The sequence below is a fragment of the Furipterus horrens genome, unplaced genomic scaffold (genome assembly GCF_987537825.1).
Source record: "Furipterus horrens unplaced genomic scaffold, mFurHor1.1.pri manual_scaffold_13, whole genome shotgun sequence".
NCBI classification, from domain to species: domain Eukaryota; kingdom Metazoa; phylum Chordata; class Mammalia; order Chiroptera; family Furipteridae; genus Furipterus; species Furipterus horrens.
The window spans coordinates 41070840-41098375 of NW_028327183.1; the positions used below are offsets into that span (position 1 = coordinate 41070840).

The 27536-nt window shown below is 50.5% G+C and overlaps 1 protein-coding gene across 2 annotated transcripts; it reads left to right on the forward strand.

Annotated features, from left to right (window-relative positions):
- On the forward strand, positions 1–27035 carry AXL (AXL receptor tyrosine kinase). Of its 2 annotated transcripts, XM_090259342.1 has the most exons (20): positions 1–353; positions 1525–1747; positions 2062–2162; positions 2704–2880; positions 7914–7994; positions 8133–8248; positions 10594–10804; positions 11110–11249; positions 11889–12039; positions 12251–12277; positions 14292–14424; positions 14704–14795; positions 16638–16733; positions 16866–16943; positions 18590–18682; positions 19060–19181; positions 19788–19897; positions 22666–22825; positions 23250–23386; positions 25262–27035. In XM_090259342.1, the coding sequence occupies exons 1-20, from the start codon at positions 290–292 to the stop codon at positions 25611–25613; spliced, it is 2664 nt and encodes an 887-aa protein (XP_090115468.1). In that variant the 5' UTR covers positions 1–289; the 3' UTR covers positions 25614–27035. The 2 variants fall into 2 exon arrangements, with proteins under 2 accessions (XP_090115468.1, XP_090115469.1); XM_090259343.1 differs by lacking the exon at positions 12251–12277.
- Positions 27036–27536: the final 501 nt, after the last annotated feature.

Genomic DNA, 27536 nt, shown 5'->3' on the forward strand with positions numbered 1-27536 from the left:
AGTCCCGGTGGCCCCCCTGGGCTCCCAGCCCGGAGGGTGGAGGCGGGGGAGCCGGGGCGGGGAAAGAGTGGCGGTCGTCTGGGAGGGAGAGAAGGAGGTCGGGGAGCAGGGAAGGCGACCACCGCGTGGAGCCGGCGAGGAGCCCTCCCCGTGCCAGGCAGACAGTGCCAAAGCCCGGGAGCCCAGAGCTGGGGGGAGGGCCGGGAACAGCCCGGCCCTGCCCCCTCCCCCTCTGTGTGCCCAGCAACTTCTGAGGAAAGTTTGGCAGAGATCGCGTGGTGCCCCGAGGATGGGCAGGGTCCCATTGGCCTGGTGGTTGGCGCTGTGCTGCTGGGGGTGCGTGGCCCCCACGGGTGAGTGATGGGGGCCTGCGGGGCTGGACCCCCGTGGAGGGGCTGGGGCAGGCGGGAGAGGAGGGGGATGGATGGCAGGTGTTGGGGTGAGTCCCAAGTTTGCTCAGGGAATTTTCTTGGGACAACTGAGAGAGAGACAGGGAGACAGGGAGAGGCCCCCAGAGAGGCCAGGGGGCAGAAAGGGGCTCCAAGAGAGGGACGGCGGGTTAAGAAACAGAAACTAAGAGCTTCAGAGATGGGAAGAGATGGACACAGAGAGACAGACACCCAGGAGAAGCGGAGGGCAGGAGTGGGGGCTGCACTTGAGTGGGGTCCCTGAGGAGAGAGGCTGAGAAGGGGGCTGCCAGGGAAGGAATGTTCCAGAAGGGAACACTCAGTCTGGCAGCAGGATGGGGAGGGTTCCGGAGCCCCAGGGGAAAACCCTCAGCCCAGTCGCCCCCCACAGGCACTTGTCCCTGCCCCGCCATTGTCTGTCTGCTGGCTCCATCTCTGGGGCCCGGCTCTGTCTCAGGCTCCAGCTGTACCACCTCTGGGTTTCCCTCTGTCTCTCTCTCACTCTGTCTCTGCCTGCATCTCTCCCTATTCTCTAGGTGTCTCTATCAACGTCTCTGTCTGTTGCCCCCCTGTGTGTCTCTCCCCCCAGTACTTGAGCCCTCTGGGTGTCTTTCTTCATCTCCCATCCTCAGTCTCTCTCTGGGTCTCTGTTCCTCTCTGACTCCCCATGCTCAACTTTTCTCTGGCTTCTTTCTTCTCTCTCTCTCTCTCTCTCTCTCTCTCTCTCTCTCTCTCTCTCTCTCTCTCTCTCTGTCTCTCGCTCCTCTCTCTTTTCTTCCCCACCAGCCTGACCTGTCAAGTCTCTGGAGACCCTAAGAGAGGGCAGGAGGGCAAGGGCTGGCCCTGACGGCCAGTGCAGGGCGTGGGAGGCTGCCAGATCTGAGCCTACTTCCCAACGATGAAGGATGGAGGCTGGATGGACCCCAGTCCCCTGGGAAGGCTTGCATCCTCCCCTCAAAGCCTCCTCCCTCCATCCCCGCTGAGGTCACTCTAGAACTATGTAGGCCTAAAGGCCTGGCAGGGTCCTGGCAGCCATAGGCAGGCCAGCAGGGTTTGAAACTGAAGAGTTGGAGGGATGTGGAGTTTCCTAAGCTGACTCTTCCCCATCTCCCTGCAGGTTCACAGGCTCAGACAGACCCCTTTGTGGAGAGCCCAAGGAACATCACTGGTGCTCGCGAACTCATGGGGACCCTTAGGTGTGAGCTTATGGTTCATGGGGAGCCCCCTGAGGTGACCTGGCTTCGGGATGGACAGGTCCTGGAGCTGGCGGACAGCACCCAGATCCAGGTGCCCCTGGGCGAAGATGAACAGGACGACTGGAAAGTGGTCAGCCAACTCAGGTGACCAGCCTCTCCCTCACCAGCCACACCCTGCATTCTTCCCGAGCCCTGTCCGCCCACCACCTGCATCGCATGGGTTAGAACCTCCACCTGGGTTGGAACGCCAGCTTGGCCACTCGCTGGCTGTGTGGCTTTGAGCATGGAACGGAGCCCTGGGTTTCACTTTCCTCTTCTGTAAAAGGAGTTAAAAATAGTGCCCACTTCTTGGCTCTTACGTGTTTCCAGTCCAGACTCCCCTCTTTCAGTTCTGATGATCCCCTTTCAGTGTCCATCTCTGATACTGAACCTCTCCATCCCTCCTCTGTCCCTGTCAGGATCTCATCCCTGCAGCTCTCGGACGTGGGATGGTACCAGTGTGCAGTGGCCCTGGGAGGAAAGACCTTCATGTCCCAGCCTGGCTATATTGGGCTGGAGGGTGAGCCCTGGGCTCAGAGGTCATGGGAGGTCAGGAATCCCAAGGGGTCAGAGGCTGCTAGGGGATTCAAGATGTCGCCCAAGGATGTACATCCTACAAATCTCAGAGATCTTAGGGAACCAAGAAGCTGGGGTCCATACATTATTGGGATTATATGTCCTGGGGAGGAAGACATCCTGGAGGGTTGTTGGGTATCCTGGGGTCAGCCATGGTTGGGGTAGGACATTCTGGGATCAGATATGGAGTCAGAGACATGACTTAACACTCTCTCCCGTCCTCAAGGGCCTTGCTTCCTCATTGGTAAAATGGGATGAGAAGTCAGATATTCTGGAAAAGAGATATGAGGGACTTCTTATGTTCTGGGGGCCTGGCATTGGTTGGGAGAAACAGGTATTGGGATCCTGTGTCCTGGGGGTAGAGACCTGAGGGGACAGACACAGGGGTTAAAGACCCTGCAGCCTCCAACAGCCTGGCAGTGAGTCAGACACCCGGTGGGGGGGTGCTCAGAGGGACCCCAGCCTCTACCACTGCCCTGCACCAGGCTTGCCCTACTTCCTGGAGGAACCTGAGGACAGAGCTGTTGCTGCCAATGCCCCCTTCAACCTGAGCTGTCAAGCACAGGGTCCCCCGGAGCCCGTGGACCTACTCTGGCTCCAGGATGCTGTCCCTCTGGCACCGGCGATGGGCCACACACCCCAGCACATACTTCATGTTCCAGGTGAGTCCACGGATGTGGCCAGTTCAGTGCAGAGGCCCTGGCAGGATGGAAGTGGCGAGCAAGGCTGCCCTTCATGCCCCTGTGTGAGTGTCTGTCTGTCCTTCTGTCCTCTGCCCCTCTCTGTCCTTGTGTCTCTGCTCAGCATCTTTGCCCCATCTCCTCCCTTCTCTCTGTATGCTTTCTCCATCTCTTTCTGTCTCTGTTTTCCATCGCTCTCTGTCTCTCCGTGTCCTTCTGTCTCTCTGCTCTTTCCCCCTCCATCTCCCCCATCCTGCCTCTGAATAGAATTCTTTGTCCTGGGTTTCTTCTGAGCTGTTCCATAGCCCAAGTGTCTGTAGGCCTGATAGCCCTTTGTCAGCCCTTGACCCCAAGCAGGACTCTGGAATCGACCATGCCCTCCTCTCCTTCACCTTCCCCAACCTGCCCACCTCTGTCACTCAAGGGCCCCACTGGTGGGGACAGAACCTGAAGCAAAGAGATAGGGAGAAAGTGGAAGACAGAGGATGACAGTTACAGAGAGAGAGAAAACCAGAAACACAGAGAGGGACTGGCCACAGAGGTAACCCAAGATGGGGCAGGACCTAGCTGTCAGTGGCAGTGCTGGGAGACCATGGACACAGGGGTTCCCCCTCACTGAGGAAGGAGAGAAAGGAACACAGAAGGGGGAAGCTCAATCAGAGAGGGGTGTCTGGGCTCTGTTGGGTATGAGCTTACAGCACCCCCAACCTGCTCCTGCATCTGCTGTGGTGGGAAAGGGACTCATGACTGAGGGTCTCCCAGAGTGGAGGGAGGTGTCCACATTCCCAGCATTCCAGGGGCCCTGAGTGTGCAAGGATGAGGTGGTAAGCATGCCATCCCCAGAGGACTGACTCAGGCCCATGGCTGTGGGGCCTGAGTCAGCCTGGCAGGACCCTGGAGATGGGGAGGGAAAGGAGGCTGCTTCCCCCACCCCATCCCAGGAAGAAGGAGAAATGGAGGGGACCACAGGTGGGAGAGGGTCTGTGCATTTATCAGTTTGCTGTACAGCTGTGAGGGCAGATCTGTGTGTGTGTATTAGTGTGTGTGTGTGTGTGTGTGTGTGTGTGTGTGTGTGTGTTGGAGGGAGGGTCTGGGTGTGTTTCCATGTCCATCTGGGTCTGCGTCTCAGTGTCTGTCAGCATCAACCTGTTTGTATGAGGGTGTATCTTAGTGAGAGCCAGATTCCAGAGCTGTCTCAGTGTGTGTATGCGTGTGTGTTTCACTATGTCTCTGTCAGCTTCAGTATCTGTCCCTCTGTGTGTCTGGGTCTTTATAGTATGTCTTGGTAAGTTTCTCAGGGGCTGCGTGTGTGTGTTTTTGTGTATGTGACTAAGTACACCAGTGTCAGCCTGTGTCTGTTCACAGCTGTGATGCACTGTGTGAAGGTGAAGTGTGTATGTGTGTGTGGGGGGGGGTAAGGATGATGGCAGAGTGAGGGATGGCAGTGTGTTTTGTGGCTATTTCCCATACCTCCCTATATAGAAGTGACAATGTCAGCTGACAGGTGGGAACCTGTGGATGTTAGTGTGTCTTGGTGCGGGCCTCTGTTTCCTTGTGGAGTAAGAATGTGTCAATGGACAATCGACAACTTGTATTTTTCAGTGTGTTTCCACTAACTGTGGATGTCTGTGTATACACGTATCTGAGTCTGTGGATGTCTGTGGTGTCCATGTATATGTCACAGGATGAGCATGTTGGTATGTGACTGTCAGATGGACGTCCTATATCTATATGTGTGTGTGTGTGTGTGTGTGTGTGTGTGTGTGTGAGACTCACAGCAGGCAGTAACAACACCCTTCTGCCCCTGCCTGCTCTCTCTGTGGCCTGGCCTGGCCCCAATGCCCTCTTCATGGATGAAAATTGGGTGCTTAGAAGCCAGTGTGTCAATGTCTGCCTGTGCCTCTTGTGTGCATGTCTCCCCTTTTGTGTGTCCGACGCAGCCCTGCGTGTCTATGCAAGTGTGTGTGTTTGTATCAGTCTGCATCTGGGTGATTGTCTTAAGCATCCTGAGTATGTCCAGCTGTGTTTTGAAGGCTTGGCTGTGTTGTGTGAGAGCAAGTCCACATTAACTTCGGGTTCTGGTGTGTATCTGTGTGTCCCGTTCAACCTCAATGTATGATTGTCATTCTGTGTGTGCATCTTACCCTACAGGGAGGTTTGTGTGTCTGCCAGGGGTAGTCTAGGTGTATATTGTCTTGCTAGGTGTTTGTGTCAATGTGTGCACATCTGATTGTGTGTGTATGTTTGTGCCTCTGCATTTATGTGTGTCAACCCCTGTGCATATACATGGAAGTCACTGAGTGTGTATTTGTGTCACTGCTTATTTGCCACAGCATCAGCCCTATGTGTCGCTTACTGAGTGCCGCATTTTCTGTTTCTGTGCCAGTGACAGTCCCTGTGTGTTAAGTGTGATTCATTCAGTGACGGTGGGGGCTGTATCAAGGAATTTTGGCCTGTTTGTGTGCATCTGTCCCTTGAGCTGACTCAGAGCCTGCTCCCGCTCTCCTTCCATCCCTCTCATTCCCTCGGAAAAAGCACAGGGTTGGGGGAGGAGCAGGAGCAGATGGGAGGTGGACAGTGCATCTGGAAAGCACATCTGGAATGGGCCTGCGCCAGTCGTGAGGGAGAGTCTACTGGAGTGAAGGGGTCCCAGGACCCTTGGGCCCCGCTCTCCCCCTCTCTCAAGGTGTTGGAGCCCTAGCCTGGGAAGGGGGATCCTGGGCGGCTCCCACCCAAGGCCAGCCGGAAGTGTGGGGGTGGGGGGCGCCCGGTGACTCACATGGGGGCAGGAATGCTGCGGTCGGAAAGGAACCCAGCCCCAGAACCCCCATCCCGCCCCACGGCTCCTCTGGCAGGCAGCTACAGCTCCCGCGCAGTGACCCTGATGGGCCCCCACGTGCCAGGTGGCTGGAGGGGACCCAGCTCCCAGTCCCCGCCCCGCTGCCCATCGGCCCAGGGCTGCCCTGCCCCCCAGCCTTGCAGCAGGGGCTGCGGGGGCTGCGGGCGGTGTGTGTGGGGGGTGTGGGGCACCTGACCTTGGCTGGGAACCGGCGCCTGGGCCGCGGAGCTGAGGAGCTTCTCTGCCCACCCCTTCCGGCCTAGCCAGCCGACTTTCCCTCCTTCCATTCCCCCGTGCTGACTAAGAAAAGGAAACTTTGTGTCTGCGGGTAGATGGTGGTGGGAGCACAGGCACACACGCGCAGAACAAACACAAAAGGCACACCCAAGCACCCAACATCCACACAAACACACAGGGCACTCACACATGGCACAGAAACAGACTGAGAGGCACAGAACTGCAGTCACACATGCAGACTGAAGACTCAGTCTTCCTTACACCCTGTCACCCAGACAGCATGTACGTGTGTGTCTATGTCTCTGTGTATGTGCATCTGTACATCCTTTGTAGCTGTGTGTGTTATATATCTCTGTGTTTGTGTCTGTGCCTTTTCTGTCTCTGTACTTGTATGTAAATGTGTGTGTATGTGTCTGCCTGTGTTCCCACCACCACTACCACAATGAGGAGGGGAGGCAATCCACCCCCAGATACTCAAAAAGTTATTCATGACATACACATAGACTCATCCACAGAACCACGCATGCTCCCATTTCTGCATACACATCCAGAAACACTCGTAAGTACACAAATGTACATACATAAATTCACTCATTCGACAAGGATTTATAGAGTACCTACTGTGTGCCAGGCCATCTTAGACACAGGGGATACAGCAGGGGACAAGCCCCACAGAAACCCCTGCCCTCCTGGAGCTGACATGCTGGTGGAATTGACAGACAGTGAACAAGATACATAAGTCATATATAAGTACATTGTTATGAGAAGAGCCAACGAGAACAAGTAAAGCAGGAAAAAGGAGTTTCCAGTTTTAAACAAGGTGGTCAGGGACAGAGTGCCTGAGAAGGTGAGTCTAAGTAACCAGTGTGAAGGAGGGGAGAGTGAGCCACTTGGACCATTTGTGGGAAGACTGTTCTAAGCAGAGAGAATAGAAGTACATAATTCCCGAGGTGGGAATGTGCTTGATATGTGCTTTCCAGTAACACCAGGCGGCCATGCGGCCAAAGCAGAGCAGAACGAGCGTGTGAGTGCGCGAGCAAGGGGAGTGAGGTTGCCAGGAACCGGGTTTATAAACAGCTAAATACCTCTACATTTACACACACGAGAGCCTGTTTCTACGTATGTGTCTGTTAGATGCGTGTGCCTCTAGGTGTGCTGCGTGGTTCAGTGTGCTCATCTCTGTGCTTCTGTGCTTCTGCATCTATACGAATGTGTGTGTCTGTTGTCTGGCTATGAGTATGTGTGTTTCTGTATGTGAGTATGTTTCTTTCTTTCTTTAGATTTTATTTATTTTTAGGGAGGGAAAGGGAGAAAGAGAGGAAGAGAATCACCAATGTATGGTTGCATCTCACACACCCCCAATTGGGGACCTGGCCCACAACCCAGGCATGTACCCTGACTGGGAATCGAACCTCGACCCTTTGGTTTGTAGGTCAGTGTTCAATCCACTGAGCCACACCAGCCAGGGCCGAATGTGCTTCTTTATGTGTCCATGAGCATAACTGCGTGTATTGGTATGGGTATCTTGTGTTTGAGTATGTGTGTTCCTGTGTGTGCCTATGTATAACTCTGTATATCTCTGTGTGTGTCTATGTGTGTATGTATGAGTATGTGTGTCCTGGTGTGTAAATGTGTTTCTGTGTGTCTATGTGTGTACATATGTATGTGGGTTTCTATTTGTGTGTGTTTGTGTGCGCCTGTGTGTCTGCATGTATGTGTGTCTGTATGGTGGGGCCTTATGGCTAAGGCCCTGTGTTAGGGATGGAGGCCTGTGTTCCCAACGCATTGCCTCTCCTTCCCATGGTCTCCCTCCAAGCAGGTGCTCCATGAGCTGAACTAACACTGTTGGGTGAGACATGGTAAGGGGTTGCCCAGCATGGCCCAAGAACTCCTCCTTCCCCTCTCTGACACTGGCCCCCACCCTCATATGACTCCCCAGGCCTGAACAAGACATCTTCTTTCTCCTGTGAAGCCTATAACGCCAAAGGCGTCACCACATCTCGCACAGCCATCATCACAGGTGACAGAAAAAGGAGCTGGGGATCTGGGTGTCAGATGGTGTGGGACTGGGGTCAAAGGTCAGAGCTGGGGTTAGAAGGTAGGCTGGGGAGCTTTGGGCAAAGGCCCCCCAGATCAGCCCTTCTTCTCGTCTCCACAGTGCTCCCACAGCGACCCCATGACCTCCACCTGGTTTCCAGCCAGCCCACAGAGCTGGAAGTGGCTTGGACCCCAGGCCTGAGTGGCATCTACCCCCTCACCCACTGCACCCTGCAGGTGAGACTCAGATTTTGCTAGCCTCAGTTTCAGCCCCACTTCCACCCATACCCACAAGCCCTCACCCTCTCCCTGGGTAACCAGCCCTTCCCAGCTATTTGTATGTTGAGAGGCAGTAGAGCCTTGGGTCAAGCCACATGTCCTGGGTTCAAATCCTGTCTCCACCAGCTTCTGGCTGCATGAGCTTGGGCAGGTGACTTAAACTGTCTCAGTTCTCTCATCTATAAAATGGGCACAATGGTGGTACCTACCTGAAAAACTTGTTGTGAGAATTCAATGAGTACATACGAGTAACAAACTTAAAATAGTATCTGGAACATAGGAAACTTATTATAAACTATTAGCTGTTTGCAGTTTCTTTTAGTATTAGCAGTATTGACTCTAGCCATATTGGGAACCCTGAGACAACAAAGCCAAGAGCCATGTCTGTCACCACTGGGTACCCCCAACACTGCCTCTCCCGCCTCAGCCCTGATCACTCTGGGTTGTCACTGACTGAGGATGACTGTGTCTCCCCACTGGACTGTGACCTCTGAGAGGACAGGGCCAGGCTGTCGCAGTCACGATGCAGTCCTCATTATTGCCTGGCTCAGGGCCAGTGAGAGTGGGGACTTCTGCTGAAGATTACCTGACAGCTGGAACGGGCCAGACCCAGCCTTCTGCACCCAAGTTATTGCTCTAGAGTAAGAAAAACAAACACACAAATCTCCAAATACAAGATCCAGTTCCGGCCTGGAGTTCCCTGTGATTTGGAAGTTGGTGAGACCGTGCCCATGATGGGAGGTGACAATAGTTAATAATGGCCAACTTTCTTTGCATGCCAACTACGCATTAGGCCTTGTGTTGTGGCTTTATGTGCACCTCCTTGTGTGTTTGTGAAATATGATCTGTTTACACCCATTTTTCAGATGAAGAAACTAAGGCTCAGAGTAGTTAAGTAACTTGCCCAAGATTCCAGCGAGGAACTGGCAGAGGTGGGATTCAGACCCTTGTCTCACCAGACCCAAACAATGCTCCTTATCTCAGAGACCTTTTAGAGCCAGCGCTTGATTAAACAGCAGCTGTCTTCTTACAGTTACGTGCCCTGGCCACAGCCTCATTCACTTGTCATTTTAACCCTAGAAAGTAGTGGCTGTTAATCTTCCCGTTTTCAAGGTAAGGAACTGAGAGGCCCAGGGAGGGGAAGTGACCAGTCTCCCCAGAGGTTAAAGAGAAAGAAACTGATTCAATCCCAAAGGCCAGCCCAATTTGGGAGACCTCAAATGCCAGGTCAGGCATCAGCTGTACCCCCACCCCACACCCATCCAATGTCCGCAGGAAAGCAGAAGTGTGTCCTCTTCCCTCTGCAGGTCTCACTTCCTGCTGTGCATGGGCTGGGGCTGAGGGGTTTGAATGGGAGGGTCACAGGCATCAGGGAAAAGAGAAGTGGGAATGGGCACAGGGAGGCTGACTGTCTGCATCCTTGCCCCCTTTGTCCCAGCAGAGGTTCCTCTTCCCGTCTGTCACTAGGTCAGGGAGCAGGCATGGGGACAGTCTCCCACAATCCTGCTACCCACTACCTGCCCCCTTCCTCACCAGGCCTCAGGGTGGTATTGTCTCCACGTGTGGGGGCTGTGTGACTTTGAGCAAGTGACTGAACCTCTCTGGGCTTCTGTTTCCTCATCTGTAAAATGGGAATAAAAAATAAATTAACCCCATAAGGTGGTGGTAAGAAGTCACTTGATAGGGTGCTTGGCACATAGTTAGCACTCAAGAAATGTTAGCTATTGCTGTGATGTGCAAAAGAGTTTATGTGCTGCTGCACAGGTGTATTGTCCAGCTGTGGTCCAGCCATGCTGACTGTGGGGTGCCAGCCTGTGCTGCTGTGCAGGGTGTACAGGGTTGGACACTTGTTGTCAGGCAACCTCTAACACACACACACACACACACACACACACACACACACACACACACACACAAAGTGCTAATAATGGCAAACACTCAATACATATGGGCACTCTTCTTAACACCTAGGAGCAACATTTCAGTCTACCCTGTGAAGTAGGGAGCCCTTGCTGTACCCCATTTTACAAATGAGGAAACTGAGGCTCAAACAGGGAACATCTTGGCAGAGTTGGCTTTTGCAAGTGATGAGAGAACCTCATCATGCAACCGGGTTGCGTACTTGCTTTGCAAATGCAGGTGCCCACAGAGCACTAGAATGAAGCTATGACCTACATTCACACACACGTACACACACACATCCTTGCAAAGTTGTATAATGACTGGGACCACCGTCGAGCATTGCCTGACTGATCGTGTGATTGTATGGCTATCCTGTCCTCATGCCCTTTTCCTCTCCCCAGGCTGTGTTGTCGGACGATGGGGCGGGCATTAGGCTGGGAGACCCAGACCCCCCAGAGGAGCCCCTCACCTTGCGAGCATCCGTTCCCCCTCACCAACTACGGTTGGGCAGCCTCCATCCTCACAGCGCTTATCACATCCGGGTGGCATGTGCCAGTAGCCAGGGCTCCTCGCTCTGGACCCACTGGCTTCCCGTGGAGACACCCGAGGGAGGTAAGAAGGAGCTGGTGAGGGGAGGTGTTGCCTGCTGCCCAGCCGGCCCTTGCTCACATCAGCATTTCCCCCATCGTCTCCTCTCACCCATTTACCCCATGTGGCTCCCGTCTCCTTCCCGTCCAGCCCCCACTCCTCAGCACAGTACTGGCATCTCTCCCAGACCTCCTTGCTATGCTTCCGCTCCAGGACACCTGCATGAGTTGCCCACGTGCATGCCCTTTGCACCCTGCCTCCACTTCCTGGGGACAGGGGGGTTCAGGAAGAAGTCGGGGTACCAACTCCCCTTCTTCCCTGTCCTCCAGTGCCCCTGGGCCCCCCTGAGAATGTTAGTGCCATGCGGAATGGGAGCCAAGCCATCGTGCGTTGGCAGGAGCCAGTGGCACCCCTGCAGGGCACCCTGTTAGGGTACCGGCTGGCCTATCGAGGCCAGGACACCCCTGAGGTGGGTGCTGCTGGCTGGGGTGGGGTGGAGGAGCTGGGGGGGAGGGAAATGGGGAGAAGATGGGCAGTTGTGCAGGTTGGGTAGTGCATGATCATGCTTTGCTTAAGAGAGCACATTGCAGGGAGGTTAAAGGGCTCCAGGTGACGGCTAGGGACTCGCTATTTATGAATCATCGTAAAAAGCGGTCCAGGAGACATATATTTTACTATGATGATTTTAGAGCAAAGTCTTGTATAGCATCTTGTGGAAAGGGTACCTTTTCCAATTTGCACAAAGGTACTGGCTGTCTGTGCAAACAGCATCCGTGCTGTGGAGAGAGAGGGTGGGATTTAGAAGGGGTGGAGAGATGGGGACGAAAAGATGAGATCTCAGTTCTTCAACAAAAGTACTGTGTGCCAAGCACTGTTGTAGGACACGAGGACACGGCAGTGAATGAGACAAAGTCCCGTCCCGGTGGAGCTGACGTTTTAGTGGCCACGGGGACGGAGAAACGGAGATGAAAGGAGTGGGAATGGAAGGATAGGAACAGGAAGGGGAGAAGGTGCTGGAGATTAGAAGTTTTCCAGAAGGTTTGGGGAGTTAAGGCTGAGGGTGAAGGCTCAGGAGTGAGGACCCTGATGCTGCATCTGCATGTCCTAGGTGCTAATGGACATAGGGCTAAAGCAAGAGGTGACCCTGGAGCTGCGGGGGGACAGGACTGTACCCAACCTGACAGTGTGCGTGGCGGCCTACACCGCCTCTGGGGATGGACCCTGGAGCCTCCCTGTGTCCCTGGAGCCTTGGCGCCCAGGTAACTCCCAAGCCATGTCAGCCCCCTTCAACCTACCCTCAAGGACCTTGTCTCTCCCAGACACCCCTGACTTGCTCTCTGCAACTTTCAGTGTTACCCCAATGTAGGCTCCGTCCCTACCCGGAGCCTTACTGAGCCTCACACCCTCACCTGCGTCACACCAGTCTTGCTCTCCCTGAGCATGTCCTCCCTCTGTCCTTTCTTCTCACAGGGCAAGGACAGCCAATGCACCTGCTGGGTAAGGGCTTTCGCATCCCTCTCCTCCCTCCCTTCCTCCAACGCGCAGTGAGGACCCCCTCCCCACACACATACTTTTGCACATCCCTTTCATGTTCCCCATACTTAGCACTCTAACTCTCTATTTCTTTGGTTTGCGTGGTTCTGATGGAGGTGCCTGGAATAGCCCAGCATATTGTAGGTACTCAGTGAATGGTAGATAGGTGGGTGGATGGATGGAAAAATGGGTGGATGGATGGATGGATGGAAAAATGGATGGACGGATGGAAAAATGGATGAATGGATGGGTGGACAGATGGAAAAATGGGTGGATGGATGGACGGACAGATGGAAAAATGGATGGATGGATGGACAGACAGATGGAAAAATGAATGGATGGATGGACGGATGAAAAAATGGATGGATGGATGGATGGATGGATGAAAAGATGGATGGATGGATGGATGGAAAAATGGATGGGTGGATGGATGGACCAACCAACAGATGAGTTATCCCCCTCACATTCATCCCTCTCAATATTTCTCAACAATTCCCAAATGTTCCTCCTATGCTCACTGTACCCTCCTAATACTATTACAGTCCACCTCTTATCACTCACCCCGCTGTCCTCAAATAGCTTTCGCATGCCCTCCTGCTTTTATGTGCATACCCTTCCGCCCTAACCCATCCTCTCTTCATGTCCATCCCATCATAACCCTTCGTTCCTCACACATACCTCCCAAACCCAGTGCATGGCCACACTTCTCATTCACAAACTGTGCACACTTTAACACACTTACCATACATCTCACATTGCAAACACTGAAAAACTGTCAGTCCACACTATCTCACACTCTACAACTCTTCTTGCACACCCATCCAACTCCTGGTATGTTACCCCCTCACCCCTAGGCAATCCTAACCTATTTTCACTCTGCACACACACACACCAAACTCCTGGTACACTCAGCACATACTCATTCTCTATGTCTTACACACACACTCCCACCCTTTTTGCACATTCCCCGCTCCTTATCTCCCCTTCCAACGTTTAAAAAAAAATTTTTTTTAATTTATTTTTAGAGGTGGGTAAGGGAGGGAGAAAGAGAGGGAGAGAAACATAGATCGGCTGCCTCTCACACGCTCCTAACCTGGGACCTGGCTCGCAAGCTAAGCGTGTGCCCTGACTGGGAATCAAACTGGCAACCTTTGAGTTAGTGGGACAATGAATGCCCAGCTCACTGCACCACACCGGTCAGGGACCTTCCCACATTTTTAACATGCTCATTGCAGACTCTTCTCACGCCAAAGTTAACTCTTATAAATCACCCCTCGCTTCTTGTATCTAAAACTCCTTGAAAACTCCTCACTCCCAGGGTCCCAATTGCTCCGACACCTATCGCACTCTGTACACCACACACACCCCTTTGTACATTTATGTATTTAACTCTCACCCTCGCTTTGTGAAAACGCTTCCATAGTTATCACACACTCCTCAAAAATACCTCTTGGTCATTTATCCCAGGAGCCTCACACCCTTGCATACTTACTGCACGTGCCTCATGCACCCATGCTGCACTGCATGCATTCTCTCCCCTGTTTGCCTGTTTTCCACACCCAAGCTCTCCCTCCTTGCAGTTATCACCGACCACACATCTCTACACTACCTGCGGTTTACTCTCACCCATCTCATGTTCATCCAGCCATCCTTGCATCATCATAACCCACTCTGCTCTAGTCTCCCACTCCCATCCCATGCTCACACCACACTCATCACGCACTCCTCAACTGTCTACCCCACTCTTAACTCACCTAACCCACCCTGCAGGGGTCACACTCCTGCTTGAATGCTCACTCATATCACATCCATTGCATGCCCTGCCCAGCCCAGCCCAGTCTCCCCAGATGTGTGAATGCACCTATCACAGGCCTCCTCAAATATGTCCCCATCTGCTTCCCTCCACCATCACCCCTTTGGGTCCCAGGGAGATGGTCCCAGGGCCTCACCCATGACCTGTCCCCCGTGCCCCTGACAGTGAGCGAACCTCCAGCCCCCTCCTTCTCGTGGCCCTGGTGGTATGTACTGCTGGGAGTAGTTGTGGCTGCTGCCTGTGTCTTCATCTTGGCCCTGTTCCTCGTCCACCGGCGGAAGAAGGAGACCCGCTATGGGTGAGTTGGGACTCCGTGGATAGGAAAGCTCATGTGGACCTGGAGGCAGGGAGACCATGAATAGGCTGGTGCAGGAGATTACCAAGAATTAGAATGAAGGCAAGTGTCTGGGAAATTAATGGAAGGAAGAAGGCAGCAGTCCACGACATGCTCAGCAAATGCTGGAGGAGAGGGCAGGCAGGGCTTGGGGTTGGGATGGTGCTTGTTTTCACAGCTGATGGAAGAAGGGAGCTCTATAAGGCTCTGCCCTGTCCTCACCTCCTTCCCATCCCCCCGCAGAGAGGTGTTTGAACCAACTGTGGAGAGGGGTGAGCTGGTGGTCAGATACCGTGTTCGCAAGTCCTACAGTCGCCGGACCACGGAAGCCACCTGTAAGTGAACCCCATGCCTCTCCACCCTGGTTTGGGGATAACGACTGTAGAGATTTAGGCTTCTGCAGATGTGTGAAACCAGAACTTCTGCAGGCTTGGAATACTAGGATGTTAGAACCACACACCCTAAGAACAACAGAATTGTGGAACCACACGGAACCTTCCAATAATAGAATCTTAGGCACAGTAAATCTTGGAAGACCAAACCTCAGACCAGCAGGGTCTTAGAACAAAGGGATGATGATGATGGTGACAGTATTATTATGCCGCTGATAATGACAGCCAGCTCTAGCATTTCCTATGTGACACTGTTTTAAGTGCTTTACACATGTCACTCAGCTTAATCCTCAGAGCAACCCAGTGAGGTAGGTATGTTGTCCCCCCCACCCCCACTTCACTGATGAGGAAACTGTGGCATAGAGTGGTTAAGAAACTTGCTCAAGGCCACACAGCTTGCCAGTTGGAGAGCTGGGATTCTCACCCCAGGCGGTTTGGCTCTGAAGTCATCCTCTTTACTGCCTCTTGGAATTGTAGGATGTTAGAGAGGTAGACTAGATCTTGGCCTAAAAAATTATAGGCTCAGTACTAAAGACCCTTAGGATCTTGACAATCATAGAATCTTAAAACTGTAGACTCTCTGTTAGAGGACAGTAGAGTTATGGAAGGTCCCAACTAAGGAAGGACCTCAGAGGCTACCTAGTCAAATCCCTTTATCTTTCCATTTAGGAAAACTTAAATCCAGAAGAAGAAAAAAAAAGACAGAGTTAGGTCTCTTCCTAGCACACAGAGAGAGGGCTTCCAGGCCCCAGGGAGATATTGGAAGGGTCTGGGAAAGGCATTAATTTAAGAGGAGAAGGAAGAGGAAGCGAGCAGTTCACACTGATCTAAGGAAATCACATTGCAGCGGTCATTCTCAAAGTGTGATCCAGTCCCTAGGGGTCCCTGAGATCTTTGCAGGGGGTCCATGAAGTCAAAACTATTTTCATAATAATACCAGGACACTCTTTGCCCTTTTGCACTCTCATTCTCTCACAAGGATTCCATGGAGTTTTCCAGAAGCTTACTAATGTGTGATGATGTCATCACTCTGTTGTTGGATGGAATGTGTGCTTAAGTATTCTTGTGTTTTAAAAGTCTATTCATTTAAATTTTGAATACAGTAAATATCAATAAGTATAAGTCACATAAACAAGCGCTCTCTGCAATTCTCAGTAATTTTAAAATTGGAAAGGGGTCCTGAGGCCAATAAGTTTGGGAACTGTTTCCATACAGCATTATGAAAATGAATACATTACCACTACACACAAAAGATACATGGCAACTGTCTCATAGACATCGTGTTGAAAGAAGCTACACACAGAAGAGAACATAATAAATATGTGGTTCCCTGTTTCCAACATCCCCAAACAGGGAAGGCTGATCTGTGATAAGAGAGGTCAGGGAAGGGGCCACCGCTGAGAGGGCAGGTGGTGGTCTGTTCTTGATCTGAATGCTAGTTATACTGTTGTGTTGGTTTGTGAAAATTCACCAAGCTGCTTGCTCTCTTATGATTTGTGTAGATTATATACCTCAATAAAGCATTAATATGTTTTTTTAACTACTGGTATGTCAGAATGCTGACCAATCAGGGTGCCCACTGGTGTGAAATTATGTGACAGGCCCCTGTCCTTTAACTGCCCCTCTTGCAGAAGATTCTGGGGGGTCTAGGGGAGGAGCTAGGATGGGGGTGGGGGTGCTCTGGGCACTAACTAATTTTTTAACAACGGGTATGTACCTACTGGTGAGTGTTGCCCGAATGTCAGCCCAGCTCCATGGCTCTGTCCATCCTCACTCCTCGTGCAGTGAACAGCCTGGGTATCAGCGAAGAGCTGAAGGAGAAGCTGCGGGATGTGATGGTGGACCGGCATAAGGTGGCCCTGGGGAAGACCCTGGGGGAAGGTGAGCACCCCCAGCACACATACACATCCCCCTGAACCACGGAGTCCTTCACGTCCCCACACCTACCCATCCACAAGAAATGCAATCCCCATGGGTCCCCCTGAGGTCAGTGTCTCCCTCCGGTCCCTACAGGAGAGTTTGGAGCTGTGATGGAGGGCCAGCTCAACCAGGATGACTCCATCCTCAAGGTGGCTGTGAAGACAATGAAGAGTGAGTATGTGCACACGTGTGGGACCCTGTCCCCTAGCCTAGGCCCTTTCCCTGTGCCCTTAAGGAGGCAGGAGAGCAGAAAAGTTAACAGCAAATTAGCCCTACCACAGAAGCTCAGTGTTTCCAGGCAGGAAATAGGGTCCATGCCAGGTACTTCCACAGAAGAAATTTAATGTGGGGAGATGACTACAAAGGTGGAGGAAGGACTGAAGCAACACCTGGGAGCCGTGAGGCAACCTGGAGATTAGCAGCAGCAGTAGCCATTTCCACCCCTAGGCCTGCAGGGCGGAGAGAGTGGTGTAACCAGGGCCCACGGCCAGGGGTGCCTGCCAGGATCTGGGAATCACAGAGTTAGGGGCAACCTTGTGGGAGCTTGAAACACACAGGAGACTCAGCCACCACCAAGGCGACACTGGAAACAGAAATAAGCAGGGTGAGCCACCTTGGCTTCTCCCCTCCTCCTGCCCACCTGCCAGCCTCCTGTTAGTGCTTCCCATTGCAAACTCCAACAGGAAGCCAGCAGGAAAGGGAGCCTGGAAATGTAGTTTTCAGGGATCAGCCCCCTGTGACATGTAGCAGAGCAGGAAGGCTCTGAATGAGGTACAACTGGCTTCACCATTTACGAGCTGTTATCTCAGGCAAGTGACTATTCCTCACGTGGAGAAAAGGCTCATAAAATGGCCCTACCTCTTAGGATATTGTGAAGCAAAGCCCTTAATGCTGGGGGTGGAACGTGGCACATGTAGTTAATGTGGACTGTGACTATAGTATTTACATCATTAGAGAAGGTGGGAGACTGTCCAGGGTCACACAGCACAGTAAGTTCACGGCCAGAAATCCTTTCCACACAGGGAAAGGGCATCGAGGGTCAGGCTGGTCTTGGAGGTGAGGGAGGAACAATCGTTTTTGAATCACAGGGGCTAAAAGCTTGGGTTACAGAGTCATCACTCACTCACTCATTCATTTTTTTTGAAAGATTTTATTTATTCACTTTCAGAGAGAGGGGAAGGGAGGGAGAAAGAGGAGTGAAACATTAATCTGTTGCCCCTTGCACACCCCCAACTAGGGACCTGGCCTGCAACCCAGGCATGTGCCCTGACCGGGAATTGAACCTTTTGGTTTGCAGGCTGGTGCTCAGTCCACTGAGCCACATCATTCATTTTTTGAGCACCTCCTGTGTACCAGGCTATGTTTTCGACCTGCGTTTCAATTCCAGCTGTGTGGCCTTGGTCAAGTCGGTTGCCTCTCTATGAGCCATTGTCCTGAGCTGTAAAACAGGAAAAATCATATGGCCCCTGCAGCTGTTGGAAATGTGCTGGAACACAGCCTATTGTGGTGTGTCCACATGGACCTGGAGCCTGACTTTAAACTCTGCCTATGCCACTTGCAAGCTGGTGTGCCCTCAGGCAGGTTCCTTAACCTTCCGTGCCTTGGTTTCCCTGTCTTTAAAATGGGGAAAATAATAGGAACACCTCAGAGGGTTAAATGAATTAATATATGTAAAGCGCTGAGTAGCCTTTAGCAATCATGTTTGGTGAAGAAGATGACGATAATGGTAATGATGGTGAATGGGGGGGGGGGGATACTTTCTTTTCCCCTTCCTCTCCCATCCCCTCCTTCTTACTCCCATTTCTCTCTCCCCCAAGTTGCCATCTGCACAAGGTCAGAGCTGGAGGATTTCCTGAGTGAAGCTGTCTGCATGAAGGAATTTGACCACCCAAATGTCATGAGGCTCATCGGTGAGGAGTAGTCAATTTCGGGGGCCTAGCAGCCTTGTGGAAGCAACACTAGAGGGAAGACCCCTTTGGCACTGAGAGGATCAAACCTCCAGGCTCCCTGTTCCCCTGTCCCTCAGAGTCAGCAAGCTCCCCCCTCCTTCTCTTCCTCAGCTTGGAATGTGACCTCTGACCTTCCCCAGAAATAGCTGAGGTCCTCAGGGGGGCTGGGGAAACATTCCTGGGAACAGTGCTGGAAATGGCTTCTCTGAAGCTTGGTCTTTGCCACCCTCCACAACAATTTGGAGGCCAGGTTTGAGGGAGAGGGACTCACAGGCTGGGTGAGGGGGTGGCTTTCCTTTCTGTTCCACTGGAGTGATAGGGCCGCTTGGGGGGCTCAGGCGTCTGTTTCCAGGGTTCCGAACGAGAAGGCTTCCCAGCACCTGTGGTCATCTTACCTTTCATGAAACACGGAGACCTACACAGCTTCCTTCTCTATTCTCGACTTGGGGACCAGCCAGTGGTGAGGGGCATTTAATCATCTAGTCTACATGTATTAATTGAGCACCTACCAGGATACTGGTGCTACTCAGACACTAGGAAGACCATGGTGACCAAGAACTGGCTCTCAAGGAGCTGTCTGCCAGTGTGGGGACCAGCAATAAACTAGTTAACAAGTAAATAAGCAAGATCATTTGAGCACTAGTAAGGAATTATAGAGTAGGGTGAATGATAAGGGGACGGGTGATTAGTTGGATGGACAAGGAGGTCTCACTAAGGAGGTGACCTTGAAGGAAGAGCCAGCGGGTGAGAGGTGAGGAGATCGGGGAGGAAGCAACCCTGGAGGGAACAGCATGGGGCAGAGGCTAGGTGGTTGGAACAAGCACGGCCTCTTAGGAGGCTCCTGGAAGAGGCATATGTGGAGAACAAGAACAATAGGAGATTAAGTTACAGGGGCAGGCAGGACAGGAGCGTATAGGATCTTGTTGGAAAAGGTTGGGTTTAATTCTTGGAGCCATGGGAAGCCACTGCAGGGCAGAGCTAAGTGCACAAGGAAGGGAGGAGGGATGGATCTCGGGGACTCTGCTGACCTCTGCTCTACCCCTCCTGCCCTGGCTCCCCCACCCAGTTCCTGCCCACTCAGATGCTGGTGAAATTCATGGCAGACATTGCCAGTGGCATGGAGTATTTGAGTACCAAGAGATTCATACATCGGGACCTGGCTGCCAGGAACTGCATGTGAGTGTTGAGCCTTACAGGGACACCACCTCCCCCTTCAAGGAGCTCCTTTCTTCCCGCCCAGGACGGAAGAGGGGTCTAGACACACACACATCCCTTGTGCAGGTCAGAATTTAGGACTGGAATAAAGAAATGAGCAAGGGGATTGGGGAAGGCTTCCTGGAGGAGGTGGACCATGAACTGACATTTTGAAGGTATATTTGAATGTGGAGAGAGGAGGCAAGAGGGTGGGTTCAGAGAACAGCATAAGGTGAATTAAAGGGACAGAAAGTGGTTACAGTCAAATTTCATCTCTGTCTCCTTCCTTGCTGAGTGTCTTGCCTGGAGCTGCCATCAAGAGGAGCCATATTGGATAAGGAGATTAGACACTACCCTTATCAATAGACGTGTGTGTCTGTGTGTGTGTAAACGCAGGCTTAGAATCTTAGTGTCATTACAATGTTGGACTCATAGAAATTGGAGCTGGAGAATCAGAGAATCTTCCATAAAATATGTAAATGTTCACAACCCTCAGAAAAATGGAAATTTCTTTATTACCCCAACTTTTCATCTTGAAAAATTCCAGTCCTACAGAAAAGTTGAACAAATTGTCCAACAATATACTCCCCTTGTTGAGATTTTGCCATATTTCCCCTCTCTTCTCTGTCTTTCTCTCCCCTCAACTATTTGCAAGTAAGTTGCCACGATGGTGACACTTCATCCCTAAATCTTCAATAGGTATTGCCTAAGAATAAGGAATTATGCCTAAATAATCACAGTTCTGTTATCACGCCTAAGATTATTGATAATTCTATAACCTAACCTAATATCCAATCCATACTCAAATTCTTCCAATTGTTTTCTGAAATGTCTTTAGGGCTATTTTTCCCCTGAATCAGGGCCCTATTCGAGGTTCCCACATTGCATTTGATTGTTATGTCCCTTTGGTCTCTTTTAATCCAGAATAGTCTCCTCACCACCACCTGTTTATATTTTTATGACATATTCTTTTGGAATTGACCAAACTAGTTGTCTTTTAGGATGTCCTGTATATAGGATGTGTCTGTTCCCTTGTAGTGGTGTTTCCCTTGTTCCTCTGTTCCCTGTATTTCTTGTTAAGGGGAAACTAGATCTAAAAGCTTGAATAGACAATCAAAATGTAAATTATTTTATTTCTATAACCTGGGCTGATCCTAGTCAAGCTCTCCATGTAACAATGACACTGAAAATCAGTTATTCACCTGTAACTTTTAAGTTAAAATTTCAAACTATTTCCTTACCAGGTTGGCAATTGGCCACTACCCCAAACCTCCCAAATGCTCCACAGCCAGCAGCCTCGATGCCTGACCACGATCTTGCTCCACTCCCTGCCATTACCCTCTGGGCCGCCCCTGAGCCTGCAGTTACAGGTTACAGGGCTGCGCCTGAGCCTACAGATACAGGTTAACTCCTGGCCTCCAAGGTCTCTTGTTGGTCATTGCCCAAAGCCCATCGCTCTGGCTAGAAACCAGCAATTCTTACAAAAATAGAATCCCAGGAACTCAGATGTCAGAATCAGGGAATCTTCTATCTATATAAAGCACAAAACAAGAAAAAAGTAATCCATGCTGTTAGGAGTAAAAATCTTGGTTACCCTTGGAGAGTTAGTTATAGGAAGGGAGGACTGGTAATGCATTTCATTTTCATACTTGAAGAAAACTGATGTATAGCCCTGGCCGGGTACTTCAGTTGGTTGGAGTGTCATCCTATAAACCAAAAGGTTGAGGGTTCAATTCCCGATCAGGGCACATACCTGGGTTGGGACACAGACGGGGGGCAACCAATTGATATTTCTCTTTCACACGATGTTTCTCTCTCTCTCCCTTCCTCTCTCTCTAAAATCAATAAACATATCCTCAGGTGACGGTTAAAAACAATTGATGTACACAATTGAGCTGTTTGCATTTGAATACGGTTTTCTTCTTCAAAAAAAGATGGGTATTTTACATGCAAAAATACATACATCTTACATGTGCAGCTCAATGAATGTTTACATGTGCAGCTCAATGAATGTTTACATGTCTGTGGACCCATGTAAACAGCCACCACTGGATCAACATAAAGAATATTTCTGGGCCCAAGCTGGCTCCCTAATGCCCTTCCCAGTAGTTGTGCCTAAAGGATACAAGGGATAACCACTCAATTGGACCGCTGTCATACCAACTGCTGTTACATGTTCTTAAATGTCACGTAAATGGAATCATGAAGTTTGTAAACCTCCATGCCTGGCTTCCTTTGTTCAGAATGATGTTCTTGAGATTAGTCTGTGTCATGTGTGTGTATCAGTAGTTTGTTCTTTTTCTTTGCTGTGTAATATTCCTTGTATGGATGTCCCACAATATTCTGTTTCTAAATCTGGGTGCTGGTTCCACAGTGTGTTTGTGAAAATTCAGTGAGCGGCTCACCAAAGATGTGTGCATGTTTCTGTATATATATTATACATCGAGAAAACAGTTTTACTTTGTTTCTAAATCAGAGAATCAAACTCAAGGAGCTTATGAAGGACCTTAGAATCTGGCAAAAAGCCAGAGCTGGGGAGGCCTTCAGTAGCTTTTTGTCCCACCCTCATTTTATGAAGGAAACAAGAAGTAACACACTTTCCTCTGCCTCTGGGGCAAGAAGGGAGAGAGACCCCTACCCCCAAGCAGGACAGCCAAGGTGGGAAATAGAGATATGTCTGAGAGAGAAGGCAGGCTTCCTGGTGGGGGGAGTTGATGTCATGACCCTGTTCCTCTCCCCAATCCTGGCAGGCTGAACGAGAACATGTCCGTGTGTGTGGCGGACTTTGGGCTCTCCAAGAAGATCTACAATGGGGACTACTACCGCCAGGGACGCATTGCCAAGATGCCAGTGAAATGGATCGCCATCGAGAGCCTGGCTGACCGTGTCTACACCAGCAAGAGCGATGTGGTGCGTGTGCCTCTGACAGGAGTGGGGGATAGCGGGACAGTGTGGCCCAATCACCTCACACTGCACCTGGGCTCGCAGCAGCCTGTGCACATGGGCTACCTGTGTCTGGGTATGGTGGGTGACTGAACAGTGGTACGGACGTGCTGGAGATATGTACAGGCCCATGTGTGCATGGTGGCAGGTTCTACATGGGACGTAGGGACAGTTTAGGAGAAGCAATGGTAGGTATGTATACATGTGTATAGCCAGAGTATGGAGGGTGACTCATGAGACCATGTGTCCATTAAGTGTGTAAATGTGTGCCTGGGTGAGCTGGACTGTGTTTGCACATAAGTTATGTCTGTTAACGTTCACATCAATGTGCATTGGGGGGAGTCTTTGTGTAGGAGAGACACTTTAATTCTCCCCCCTCTGCTCTCTACAGTGGTCCTTTGGGGTGACAATGTGGGAAATTGCCACCAGGGGCCAAACCCCATATCCAGGCGTGGAGAACAGTGAGATTTACGACTACCTGCGCCAGGGAAACCGCCTGAAGCAGCCTGTGGACTGTCTGGATGGACTGTGAGGACCCTTAGGACCCCCTATCCCCACCCAAACCCAGTTTCATTCCAAAACCCTGAGCACCCCACATGGCCCCAACATGTCCAGAACCCTCTAAAACCTGCGCAGAATTCCTCCGACTATTGCGGAAGCCACCTGCGCCCTCACCACTGCTCCAAAGGGGCATGTGAAATAGCAAAAGGCACCCTTTCCTCCTTTACCGTGTGCATGGAGTACAGGCTGGATCAGCCTCCACAGCTAGTTATCTATGAGCAGTGAATAACCACAGAATCTTACCTGGAGGCCCTGCCTCTGAGACCACCCCTACTCTCAAAGAATTCTGATCCATCACAAACTCCTGAGCACCCGTGCCTTCCCTAGAGGCTCTTCAACACCCAGGACCCTCGGCAAAACCCTTCAGGTTGTTAAATTGAGTTTCTCCAAACTCTCAGACCTTCTCTGAGATGTTCCCAGGCCCCTTTAGGATAGTGCTTATCAAACTTTGTCATCTCTTGACACCTTGAAGCACAGAACATTTATTCAATACTTAGGAGGGTAAAGAAATGATGTTGCTGTATCAGCAGGGGAAAGCCTGGGGCTTCAGACTCTCCATGTCCTCCTTGGATGTCCAAGAGCTGAGGGGAGTAAGAATAATATTTAATGTTTCTTTAGAACTTAATAGAAGGCACTGTATTGGGTGCTTCTCATATATTAATTCATTTGGTCCCTACAATGGCCATAGGACGTAGGTTGGTACCATTATTATTCCCATTTTCAGGTGAAGAAACTGAGACCCAAAGAAAGGTAAATCACTTGCCAAAGGTTGCATAGCTGGTGTTTTAGGTATCTAGACCCCTCAAATCCAGTAGCTTAAAACAACGAGCATTTATTACCTCACAGTTTCTGAAGGTCAGAGTCTGGGAACAGCTTAGCAGGGTGATTCTGAATTAGGGTTTCTAATGAGGTTAGAGTCAAGATGGGGCTGCAGCCATCTGAAGACTGGGACTAGAAGATTGTTTTCAAGGTAGTTCACTGGCATGGCTATGACAGAAGGCCTCAGTTCCTTGCTATACGGGACCCTGTCATAGTACTGCTTGAGCTTCCTCCCAACATGGGGGCTGGCCTCCCCCAGGTGAGCATTCTAAGACAAAAAGCGAGGAGGAGACCATAATGCCTTTTACAGTCTCAGAAGTCACATGCACACCATCACAGCTGCTGAGTCAGCATCGAGTCAAGAAGTCCAGCCCACACACAAGGGGAGAGAGATTAGGCTCCATCTTTTCATTGTTTTTAATCCTCACCTGAGGACATTTTTTCATTGCTTTTTAAAGAGAGAGGAAGGGAGAGAGAGAGAGAAGGAAAGAGAGAGAAGAGAGCGAGAGAAAGAGAAAGAAAGAAATGTTGATTGGTTGCCTCCTCCTGTAGGTTCCCCAACCAGGGATCGAACACATAACCTAGGTATGTGCCCTGACTGGGAATGGAACCTGTGACCTTTCAGTGTTCAGGACGATGCTCCAACCAACTGAGCCACACTGGCCAGGGCTAGGCTCTATCTTTTGAAGAGAGAGAGGTCAAAGAATTTGAGCACATATTTTAAACCAACACAGCTTACAACTCTTTGACACCAGTGTGTTCTGAGGAGCCATATTGGAAAGCTCTGTTCTTAGCAAACCCTCACTAGAACACCACCCCATACCTAGCTCCTGAGTATCCCAGGAACCCCTCAGAGACTTCAGAATTTCTCAGTTCCCTTTGACGCCCCCGACTGCTATAGTTCCTTCCAGTCCCATGAAATGTCCTTGGTCCTCTGAGTGTCTTCAGTTTCCCCCCAAACTCCCAGAACACTCCCCTTCGAAGCCCCTGCTCAGTCTCCCACCCCTCACTTTGCTGTTCTAGGTATGCCCTGATGTCCCGGTGCTGGGAGCTGAACCCCCAGGACCGGCCGAGTTTTGCAGAGCTGCGGGAAGATCTGGAGAACACACTGAAGGCCCTGCCCACTGCCCAGGAGCCCGACGAAATCCTCTATGTCAACATGGATGAGGGTGGGAGTCACGCTGAACCACTTGGAGCTGCTGGAGGAGTTGACCTCCCAGCCCAGCCTGATCCTAAGGATTCCTGCAGCTGTCTCACTGCGGCTGAGGTTCATCCTGCTGGACGCTATGTCCTCTGTCCTTCTACAGCCCCTGGCCCCACCCTGCCAGCTGACAGGAGCTCCCCAGCACCCCCAGGGCAGGAGGATGGAGCCTGAGACAACCCTCCACAGAGACTTTCTCTCAGGACCCAAGCTAGGCACTGCCACTGGGGGATGCCCCCCAACATTCTCATCCCAGGCCTTACCCCCAACTGCAGCTCTCTCTTCCTATCAATTCCACTTCCATCCCACACAGGTTCTCTCCCTTTCCACACCTTAAGTGTTCCCATGGGGGTTGGGCTGCAATCCCTAAGGATCCTCCTAGGTCTAACATTCCAAGATTCTGGATTCTAAGGTTTAAAGTATCTAGGTTCTAGATTTCAAAGATGCTATGAGTCTTTGGCTCTAAGGACCAAAAATTCCAAAGCCTCTAATTCTAAAACGCTAAGGTTCTAGACATAGAAGTTCTAAGACCTATGTTCTAAAGCTCTGAGATTCAATGCACTAGATTTTTCTGGATTTAAGATTCTTGATAAAACCCATAAGTTTTGGGGTTTTAAAGTTCTAAGATTCTAGCCCTAGGAACCAAGACTCTGTGATGCTAGATTTTATTTTCCTTAGGGTATAAGATTCTAGATTCTAAAATTCTACCATTCTAAACATGGAGGTTTTAAGGCCTAATGTTCTAAAATTGTATGTTCTAAGCCTCTTAGAGTATAAATCCTCTGGATGACTAGATTTTATCTTTTAAAGTTTTAAGATTCTAATGATGGTCAATTATAGGGTCTAAGACTATGATCCTCAAAGCTCTTGTTATGAGATTCTGGATCCTAAAGGTCTAAGATTCTAGAATCTGTAATTCAAAAGTTCTAAGAATCTACAGATGGAGATTCTAAGGTGATGTTCTAATACCTAGTCTAAGAACCTGGAGTCTCTGTGCCTAAGGTTCAAGATCATATGCTTCAACGTTCTAGATTATTAAACTCTAAGATTCTAATGTTCAGTTCTATGTTCTGAGGCACTCTAGATTCTATCAGTCCAAGATACTGGATCCTCAGCATCTAAGGTATAAGACTCTACAGTTTGTTGTGACTAACTAGATACCAAAGTTCTAATCATTTCTAATGTTGGACACCTTTAGGTTCTATGCTACATTTTGCCTTTCTAGGATTTTAGTGAAGGGTCCAAGAATCCACAATTCTAGATCTTAAGATTGTAAGCACTCTAGTTCTAAGATTCAAAGGTTGTAAGATTTTAAAGGTCTACAGGTCTAGAACTACAAGGTTCCAAGGTTCTAACTTTACCATATTCCTCCGTGTGATCCCTCCCGAGCCACCTCTGCTTCCTCCTACCCTCATGTGGGGGTGTGCTCCCCTCAAGCCTGTGCAATGCATTAGGGATGTCTCCTTTTCAAAAGGGACACTCTTTCTCCTTTTGGGCCATGCTGCCCCCCTGAGCCAGTCCCTCATACCCCATGTACAGAGTGTGGACTCTGGCACCTCCAGAGGGGCTTAGATCACATAAAACTTTGTAAACACACTGATGCCTCCTCTTGTCTCAACTCAGCAGTCATGTGGTCTCCTTGGAACTCAGTTTCCCCTTCAGTAAACAGAAGGGTTTGATGTGGTCTAGGAGTTCTCCCTCTCTAAAGAAGGTAGAAATGAACGTACGCATAGACAAAAAGTCACGCAAGCAAAGAAATGCACTCTCCAAAACCCTTACTGAGTAATAGGCACATAAATACAAGATCACACAGACCCCCATCTCCTAAAGTAGCAGACACGTGAATTAATAGGCATACTCAGGCACACCTGGTCACAAATACTAAGACATTAAAATTCAGACGCACATAGAGTAACAGAGACACAAAATTACAGATACAAACATATACACATATACTCACCAGGAACAGGAAGAAACTGGAGTGACACAAATAGACAAAGAGTAAAGTTACACAAATACTGAGACATCCATGGGGAGTACAACAGGTACTCACAGACCCAAACGTTCAGATTCACACAGAAAAACAGGCACAGAACA